The sequence below is a fragment of the Athene noctua genome, chromosome 21 (genome assembly GCF_965140245.1).
Source record: "Athene noctua chromosome 21, bAthNoc1.hap1.1, whole genome shotgun sequence".
NCBI lineage: Eukaryota > Metazoa > Chordata > Aves > Strigiformes > Strigidae > Athene > Athene noctua.
In genome coordinates this window covers 11469548-11479660 of record NC_134057.1, presented here as the reverse complement: position 1 = coordinate 11479660, position 10113 = coordinate 11469548, and the positions used below count along the sequence as shown (strand labels likewise).

General features: G+C 49.5%; 1 protein-coding gene across 3 annotated transcripts in view; it reads left to right on the top strand.

Moving 5' to 3' along the window:
* The first annotated feature begins 709 nt into the window (after nt 1-709).
* CDHR1 (cadherin related family member 1) overlaps nt 710-10113 on the top strand; it is a 48685-nt gene continuing 39281 nt past the window's right edge. The window contains exons 1-2 of one of the 3 annotated variants that reach the window (XM_074924431.1): nt 710-899; nt 1655-1750. In XM_074924431.1, the coding sequence (XP_074780532.1) occupies nt 839-899; nt 1655-1750 (157 nt within the window). In that variant the 5' untranslated portion in view covers nt 710-838. The remainder of the gene's footprint in view (nt 900-1654; nt 1751-10113) is intronic. The other 2 variants (XM_074924429.1, XM_074924430.1) reach the window with 2 other exon arrangements.

Here is a 10113-nt window from a genome sequence, read left to right as displayed (position 1 = left end):
AAAAGCTTCGCCGGTGAACAACTTCCCAGAGCGGCTGTTAACCCTGTAACTCGTTGGATGGTGTGTATTCTAACTCAGTGCAAACACCTTTTGCGTGCAGAACACCAAAACAAGCAATGAAAAAAAGCTACTTTGCTCAGTTTTTTTCCAGGTGTTGGTGGTTAAACACACTTTTCAGTATGTTGGTTACAAATTGCCTGCTGAATGTAAAAGATGCTCTCAGAAATTCATGCAGTTTAAGAATTAAATGATCAGGCCAGCTCATTAAAAGAACGTTTTGGCTGGTTTTGGTATGCAATTTTGTGTATTTTTTGCTCTCATAAATGTGATTGTTTCCTTTACAACTGTAACAATCACGTTTGTTGTTTGCTGCTTATGTTAGATTTTCTTCCTCTGTAGCTTCTCAAGATTACCAAAGCTGAAATAAAGAGAAACCTCTTTTAGCTCTCAAGAATAGAGGATGGGCTTAGAGAATTAAAGATAAGAGTTCAGAAAGAAAACAACTTTCTCCTTTACCTTCTGACTTGCATCTTTGGGCAGCATGAATACGGTACTGACAGCAGAACCTATAGGAGTTACACCGATTCCTCTAAATCTTGTCTCAGAAATTAGTCCCACAGCTCCCTGCAAAGTAATTGGTCTAATTAGGTGGTAGGAAGGAGCTTCTTTAAATTCCTCAGAAATTAAGACGTGTCATCCGCTTAACATCTTAGCATCTGTTAGTGCCTCTTGCACATTTCTGCGCGACATCACTCTGAAGGACACATTCCCGGACCTTTCAGAGAGAAAAAAACAAAACCCTTGAAACAGAGAAGAAATTGGCCCTTTCTTCAGTGGGATGAAGCACGTAAGGCATTTCACCCCCTCCTTATTTCTCAGTTTGGTGCACGTTTGCCTGGGTGAGTACAACAATCAATTTGTTCAGTAAAAATACAGGAGGATATAAGCATAACCCTAAACCCTGTAGTAATCCGTACTGATGTGGTAATGTTGTCCTGAAATATTTTCCTTGGCAGCTGATCCCTGTGCAGTGTTACCCTCTGTGTTTATGTGTTTGGGGTTTTGTTTCAAATTGGGCTCTTCTGACTCTCTAACAGTCAGACAGTAGAATGACAACTAATTTGTTGTTTCTTGTCTTTTTTTTAACTTTGCTGTTGTCTGGCAGCAAGTAAGTAATTATTTAATTATGGCTAATTGCTCATGCTGTAGGCATAATTTTAAAGCAAAGTGTGCTTAGAATACTGGTTAATCCTGGCACTGGGCAAGTTTCAGACTTGCACGTGTAGGGCAGGGGAGAGGTGTACAGTGATCCCAAGCTGAAAAGGTTAATTTTGCAAAGACACTCTCTGGGACTGGCTGGGGGTTTTAGAGAGGTCCTGCTACTTGTTTTGTTTCCGTTGATTTTGTGGTTTTTCTTCCATATACTCTCTCTCTCTGTTTGCTGCTGTACGAATACCGGCACAGAGGCGTGTAGATGTAATTTTATTAACAATACCCTCACAGATAACGGTTCTGAGGGGCCGTTGCAGCAGCCGGGTACGTTACGCACTCCCAGCACTCCCAGAACAGCTCGTGCTTGCTGAGAGTCGGGTAACAAAGCCAAATAACTACCTACAAAATGCTTTTCTTTGGCTCTGTTTTGTTTCATTTGCAGTTCAGGCAAATTATGCACCCTATTTCTTTGATAATGGAGCCAGAAGCACAAACGGGAACATGGCGCTTCTCAGCCTTTCGGAGGACACACCTGTTGGTCAGTATTAAAATGAGTGTGTTTACACTGTGAAACTGGACCTGCTTGCTCTTTTGATTAGCCACATATATTTTGTCGTAGGTTCTTGTTCTCTACTGTGGTCTTAGACGGTTTTCTCTCAAGCTTTTAATTAGCCTCGATTTAAAATGACATGTTTGAACTGTGGCTGTAATTTAAAACACGAATTTTAGCTCCTCTTTTCTTGTTCCCCCAATCTATTCGCATCACCAGAGCACAGACCTCTGGGGTTAGAAATAAATCCATGGTGGTGAGGGACTTCTTACCAATTCTGTAAATGCTGATGAAGAGAAAGCCTAATTGCTAGTAATTTCAACAGCCTTGGTAAAAGGGAGCTGTACATTGAAAAGTAACCGAGGCATGATTTTCTTTGTTATCACATTTTTCATGTTTAAGGTACAAATGGTAGAAAATGTTTCCACTTGTAGTGAAAATTGCTTTGTTTAAATAACTGATGTTTTTTAAAGAGGTTGTGTTTTGTTTTACTGAAAATTCAAAATTTGATTCATTTTTCAGCTTTCAGCATTTTGAGGCAGATTTATTTACACTTCTTTTAACTGCAGTTGCGATAAGAAAAATTAAATAAGAACAAAAAGGTGATTTATAATCAGTACTTTCCATGGGGGAAGAATAACTTCCTAACGTTTAAAAAATTCTGTGTAAAGTACATTACAGCGATGAACACCCCTTTTCTTCAAACATTGCGCTGAGATTTTGTTTAGGATTTGCTCCTGTTTGTCTCCAGCTGTTCCAGGCTAAATCAGAAAAGGATTTAACTATTGCAAATGGAGTACCAGAGCACGCATTTAGCAGCTGCGTCGTGCATAGAGGAGAGGGCTGGTTGTGTGGTGGGTGCACCCCCCAGGGCTGGGGCAGGTGGGGAGGCTAAGAGTGAGGAAGGGGCTCGGAGGGCGCAGCCTCCTCTGGAAGAGCCACGCTGCTGCCTCGGCCTCCCGAAACATCACCAGGGGCTCTCACTGCCTTAGGAAGCAGCTGCCTGGTGTTGCTCAGAGTCTCAGTTTCTGGCCCAGTGGTGTTAACGCCAGCCAGGACCCAGCCCAGGGGGCAGAGGGCGGTTGGGAAGCAGCGATTTCCCCTTTGCCTGCTCAGCTGGAGAAGAGGAGGTGGAGAAGGTGGCACATGGTGTGGAAGTGACGCATCCAGGCGATGAACTTAAGAAGAGCTTGCTTATGATGTACCAGGGATTGTCTGTAAGCTCGGCCAAGCTTAAGTGGAAATCTCAGCTGAAGGCCGACAGCAATGTCCTGGCACTTGCAGGAGCCAGAGGCAGACCAAGGAGCTGCGGTTTTTGCTGCACGTCTCCCTGGATTCACATGGAAACCACACTTGCCCAGCCGTGGTGATCTGGGCAGCTCTGCTGGAGTGAGATGAGCCAGTGGAGTCACTGGTCTAACAGTGTGGGTAAGGCTTGCAATGCCAGGTAGCCACAAAATGGGACCCTGACTCAGTTCGGGGTGGTGTTTGCCAGCTCCGCCACTTAAACTGCAGCCGGTACAACTCACTGCCTCGCTATCAGACTCCCGTCCCCTGGTGTGCTGCCAACCTGCAGACATTTGCAGAGCATCAGCCTCCCCCTGCCAGCTCCGGGAGCCTCCAGCTGCCGGCGTGGGGATGGGGAGGTGAAGATGGCGCAGAGCGGCAACAGTGTCAGAAATGCCTTTCCTGTCAAGACCGGAGCACCGAACAGTCTCTCGGCTGACAGCGCTCCCTGCAGCAGCAAAGCACAGCAGGAATCTTCTAGCACTGGGGCCCAAAGGGTCTGATTCAGGTCTGCAGGCCGGCAGCAGAGGAGAGTGTGCATGCCCTGAGAGCAGCGTGAGGATCAGAGCCTGTGTTAGCATTCTTCTAACTAGCCTGGGTGAGAATAGTAAGAAATATGTGACAGGTTTTTGCATGTGCTTTTGTAACATCAGCGACCAGACTGGTGATGTAGAGGTCCCCGGAGAGTTTGTGCGTTGTTTGCGGCAGTGAGGAAGCTCAGGGCGCTCGGTGCTCAGTGCTGCTGTGCCTCACGCCTGCTGGCTTCATCCAGGACGTGTTTACATGTGTTTACACTGACCAGCTTGTGCTTAAAACCTGCGGGATAAATGTGCTTTAAAAGGCAAGTGAGAAGAGGCTTCTGGCTTAAAGCTCCAAAGGTGCCACCAAAAGTGTTTCTCTGAGGTGAAAGATTAGGAGATGTGGAGTTTAAGCTTCTGCAGAGGGCCTAGAGAAACCTTCAGAAAGGGAGTAAAAAGCTTATTTTTGAGAAGCCCAAATGTGGTAGCTTTGCCACGCAGCTGCCAGTGGGTCTTGGGGCTAATTCCCAGAACCCTGTGACTAAAAGCTGTAGGTACTACAGGGTCCTCTCTTCTGCAGGCACTTTGGGAAGTTCCCTTGGGATGGGGCTGCTCAATGCAAACTGCTGCTGCTCCCCCCTGCCCACGTCAGCACAGCCCCTGCCCGGGGTGGTTCGGCAGGAGCCTCCCAGGGAAGGGCACCCATGACAAAGCTTCTGTGCTTTGGGTGTGAGTTCAGCTCTGCGGAGGGCAAGGGGACCCGGGACGTCGCTTCACGTCAGAGCTCGGTGCGGGCTCACACGCTCTCCGTGCTGAGGGACCAGGCTGGCCCTTTTCTGTCACCCCAGCGAGGGCTCTCACGCTGCAGAGGAGGCTGTTACTCGTCATCCCTCTGCCCCAGTCTCCTCCTCCAGAAGAAGGAATCTGGTCTCCCATACCCATGTGCAGTCCCAAACATCCGGCAGTCACCTTTCAGTTGGAGCAGGGTGATCAGTGGCAAAACCAGGTAATTAAAACTTCTGTTTGTTTGATTCTGGATGGCTTCACTCAGGCGTACGTGCTGCACAAATGGGCAGGTTGCCATCAGGTCTTCCCTGTCCTTACGTAAAATTTGAAGTGGTAGGCAGGACGCTTCTCCTGGCAGCAGCCAGTGTCTGATCTGACGATGCCATGAACAGCAGCTCTGATAAACCTCCAGGATTTTCACAGTCTTCGGCCCCACTGCGATTACGAGGGGTTGGCAGCGATGTGTGTTAGTTCTCAGGCATCTGTAGGCAAGGGACATGCGACGGTTTGGAGCACTGGAAAGAGACAGTGAATCGGAAAGAGCAGTTGCAGTGCTGCAGCTGCAGGAACGCATCAAATTCAAGAAAACCACGTTATCATGCTCATATTATCCTTAACTTGACCTTCTTTTCTCTTGTGCAGTTGTGCTTACTTACAGATAGTTGTGATCTACCAAGTTCCATACATTGTGACACAAGTTATCATAAACCCCGAAAATAATATTTCTGTGTGAAAGCTTGAAGGTGTCTGCAGGTTCCCAGATCCCCTTTCTTGCTGCAGAGCATGAGAGCCCTTGAGGTAAGGAGGGCCAGAACAGCAGCCCCTTCCAGTGCCAGATTTAAGACGAATGGGAAAGGTTATGAACTGAAATAGCAGTTGCAGTTTGGTGTGGCTGTTTGTCAGCCACTTAGGTGGGTGAGTAGCTCTTTGCAAAGAGTCGCAGTTGCGTGTGTACGTACAAACGTACAGGCGCTCCTCAGCAAGGTCCTGGGGCGTGTGTGGATGCTATTTCAGGTTGTTTGTTTCATCCTACCTCAGTAATCCTGTAAGCCCTCGTAGTGGGGACAAAGCGGGGCTGAGAACAGCTGCAGAGCAAGGGATTGAAGCATGCTCAGGAGGCTTAAGTTCATTACTTTCTGAAAGCCCAAGCCTCGTCGGGGCTCTGGAGATCTTCGCATGCCTCTCATTCTTGCATTTTTCCGTTCTATTTTTCCCCATGCCCCCAGATATGCACACACACACCCCTCCACCCCTCCATTAAAAGCCAGTTTGCAGTGGAAGTTCTTCTTTGATCAAAGCTACAGCCGCCAGGTACCTACCACTGACGCCTTCGGGTCCCTCCATCCTTCAGGCTTCCCCTGTTGCTCCTGCAGGCTCCTGGTCTTGTTTCTTCCCATCATTCACATCTGTCTGCGGGAAGCCCTCTTGTCCTCCCCGGTATCCGCTGTTTCTCCTCTGTTTCTGTCACCCTGCCGTTCCCCAGACTGGTACGAGTCCCTGCTGATGTGTCTCCTGGCCCGTCCTCCAGCGCTCAGGGATCCTGCCCTGGCACTCTGCCATCTCTCTCTCTGTGTTTCTGTCTTTCATCCAGCACAGATGTAGTAGTTGAACCCGCAAGGAATTTTTTCTGCTCGCGATTCATTTCCAGCCCTCTTTGTCACATAAAAATGCCTGAGTGAAAGAATGAATGTGCTCTCTTTTGAATTATAATTCCTGTCTGACTAGAATGGACACAGACACGGACAGTTTAGTCCATGTTCTGTCTTGGAATCTCAAGACCCACCAAGACCTCACATTCAGATGACTCCAGAAAGGCTGAATTGTTTAAAGGTGTAAAAATATTCAACTTCTTGCAGAAACTAAACTCTTGCCCCTAGGAAAGCTAGGAGCTACCAGAACAAAACTGTTAAACACAGTTCAGATCCCTTCTGCATCACTGCAGCAGAGCTGACGCTGTGCAGAATGGGGCCCCCCCAAAGCAGCGCGCTGCGGAGGGGCACCCAGGGCTGGCAGGGGCCTCGGCCTTCCTTATGGTTTTATGCCTTCAACAGAAACTGCAGGTACATCAGAAAATTGCCCTCGGATGGCTTCTCCTTGGAGCTGGGTGCTGTGGGTGCCATGGGGACACGCTGTTGCTGTCCATGGGGTGAGTTTCGGGCCCCACGCTGAGCACTTACCCCCAAACCCACCCTCCCCACCAGAGGGGCTCGCGGCTCCAGGGCCTGGTTCAGCTGCTGCTCTGGCAGCCCTGGCTGTTGGGCTACAAGCCCTGGCTATTGGGCTGCCAGCCCTGGCCACGTCTCCCCTTCGCCAGCCAGAGGGGGGTCTGGGGTGCAGGGAGGGAGCAGGAGCAGGACTTGCTCCGGGAGGAGCGGCCGCTGGCCATCAGTGGGAAGGAGCCACGTCTGAGGTAGCCTTGGTGCACGGTCCACGTCCTGCAGGAGCCCGAGCTGCCCGTGCCTGCAGTGTGAATCAGCCATGCGTAGGCTGTTTAACTGCCCATCACCTTTCCTGGGGGGGAAACGGGCATTTGGCTGGGGCAGTGGGGAGCGGGCGCACAACCCCAGGCGAGGATGTTGGCTGTGACACTGGGAGGAGCGGTGTCCTGCCCTGGGAGCGTGGCCAGGGGCGACCCGCTCAGCATCTTGTTAACAGATGTCAGCTGTGCTGGCAAAGGGTAACGGGGCGACTGGGCTGGGCTCAGAATGTGCTTGGCTTGTTTAGCTTGGCAGGGAGGGGATTTGATTGCCAAGTGTCACACAGCAGGGAGGGAGAGCACATCTCCAGCAAGAGGGCAAAACCGGCCCCAGAGCGCATGGACAGAGGCTGCCATGAATAAATTTAAGTCAGAAATGAAGTAAAATGGAGCACTGGCATCATGGGACAGCCGCTCAGCCTGAGCAGCAAAGAGCAAATGACTTTTAAGATGGAAAAGGCAAATGGAGTGAAAGGCTGGTGAGGCTCCTGGGGAGCAGCCGTGGCACAGAGCAGCGTGCGGCTCCCTGGGATTTCTGCTGCACCAGCCCCCGAGGGCTCGGAGCAGTGAAGCTCTTCCCACGGGGGCCCTGACACAGCATCTGCCCTATCTCTGGGTAGAGACTCTTCTGTTCCCTTATCTTACTGACAGGGAGAGGCTGTTTACTTGGTACTCACTGATAAGATTTTAGCTGGTTTTGTCATTTATTTCCTTTTCAGCAAGTGGAGGCAGCACACTGAGAGGAGATTTTTAATTGGCATTAACATTGTGCTGAGAAGTGTTCCCAGGGTGTTAACGATATGGAGAGTATTGTGCAGTGAAATTACAATTCAGACAAAATTAGGAATTATAATGAGCTGGAAAAGAAATTTTGATCCACAATCCAATTTAAAAGGCACACAAGTGTCCTGTATTATGAAAAATGAAGGTGTGTCAGCTTTAGCTCAACATGAGCCACCAACGTGCACTCACAGCCCAGAAAGCCCCCGTGTGCTGGGCTGCACCCCGAGCAGGGTGGGCACAGGGCCAGGGGGGGATTCTCCCCCTCTGCTCCGCTCTGGGAGACCCCCCTGCAGGGCTGGGTCCAGCTCGGGGGCACCAACAGCAGAAGGACACGGACCTGCTCGAGCCTTATAGCATCCTTTCAGCACTTAAAGGTGGCCTGAAGAAAACGTGGGCATGGACTCTTTATCAGGGAGTATAGCGACAGGACAAGGGGTAATGGTTTTCAACTGAAAGGGCATAGGTTTAGATCAGAAATTCTCCCCTGTGAGGGGGTGAGGCCCTGGCACAGGCTGCCCAGAGCAGCTGTGGCTGCCCCCTCCCTGGCAGGGCTCAAGGCCAGGTTGGACGGGGCTTTGGGCAACCTGGGCTGGGGGAAGGTGGCCCTGCCCGGGGCAGGGGGTGGCACTGGATGGGCTTTAAGGTCCCTTCCAACCCAAACCAGTCTGGGATTCTATGATTAGTTAGGAAGCAAACAGTTCAGTGTGAAGATCAGTGATATCCCTCATTAATTGCTCAGAAACCTCAGTAATCGCAGTCTGTACCAATATCATTTAGCGGCAAGAAGATTCCTGTTTTCATTATAAGAAAATTCCTAGAAAATGTAGGCGACAAGATTGTGAGACTGGACAATGAGCCCCGGTTCAAATGTATTCACCTAAACTGCCACAGTCTGTCGTTCTCCAGCTCGACCCTGTGATCCCCGGGGGGTGTCGGTGTGGCAGTTCAGGGCAGCCCCAGGCACAGCACTGGCCCTGGTGCCTGGATGTTGCCCGCAGGTCCAGGGGACCCCAGACGCACGTTGGGGCGTCCGTCGTGTTTCTGCGCTGCAGACACAACACCGGGCAGGACAGCCGGCGGTCTGCAGAGTGGAAGGGACAGGAAGAGTGAAGAGGAAGGGCAGGAAAACAATTAAAGCAGTGAAACCTCCTAATGACTGCAAAAGGCTGAAGGAAAGCGCCGCATTGATAACGATGTGAGCGCTGACCACCCACACGTGAATTCCCCATTTGGCCCCCAGCTGTGACAGCAAGACAGAGCTTTTGAAAACAAGAATAAATGCAGCCAGTGCTGGTGCTGCAGAACCGTCAGCAGTCTTGAAATTTCTGTCTGTGCTGCAGACAGCTACAGGATTTTATCTCAGGCCCAGTTTATTCCTCTCCTTGCATTCCTTTGTTCTTACAAGTTCAGCTGATACAGAGAAGTGTCTCATCATGCTGCTCATTGCCTTTCCCTAATACATTTTTTGGATCTCAGTTACAGATACGTCGTTATTTTCTACTCTGTTTTGCGGGAAAAGGCCAAGAAAAATGTGGAGGTGTTTTGTAGTTATGTGAACCTGTTCTACAAATCGCGGTTATTTGCTGGCTGGCTGAGCCAGCTCCTAACAGGGTCTGCTGTTTGTGCTCCTGTGGGCCCACTGGTTTTTGCACTGTGAACAGAGTTGCCAAATATTGCCCTGGTAATTATCATAAGTTGATTATCATAATGATAATCATAAATGAGCGCAGATCCCACGCGGCTTGGCACAATCTCTCGCTATGTAAAGTAGACAGCCGTGTTTCCAAGCATCGCCACTGATGCCTGCAGGTTCCTTGTCCATTAAGCCCACTGCTCTCTTTGCTTCACACTTTGCGTCCCAAGGAATACGCCAGGGAGGAGCAAAAGGTCCCATTTTGCAAATCTGAGGAAAATCGAGAAGCTGATCTGTCAGTGCTGTGGGCAGGGCCTCAACCAGAGCTCTAAAGTCAAACGGAAGCTTATGGATCTGCTCAGTGAAAAACTTCACTGCCACCGCAGAGAGGGGATGAGAAAAAGGATTATGACTTTTGAGTACGGAATTAAAAATCTCTCAGACTTGGGGCCAGAGTAGTTTAAAGCTGGAGTCTCCTGGGCTCCCTTTACCAGTGTTCCTCCTTAGCTTTATGCTGACTTTCTTAGCAGGGATCCTTCCATCATGTCGGTGTTTCCCACGCACGAGCAACGCTCAGTACTACCCAGTGAGTCTTGGCTACAGTACTTGGAGTGCAGAGACCTTTGTTAGACGTAAAGCAGTTTGTGTTCCGAGCCTCTGTAACTTGAATATCTCATTTAATTTACCCAGGGCACAGCAGATTGGAAGGAAACAACAACAGTGGTTTGTACTTCAGGCTCAGTTAACTGATATTTGTGATGTGCTTGAAGTTATTTAGATGAAGATATTAACGCACAGTAGAATGCAGGTTTAAAAGTATAATACTAATAAACCCTCACCATGTTTTGAAAACATGGGCGTTGTAACT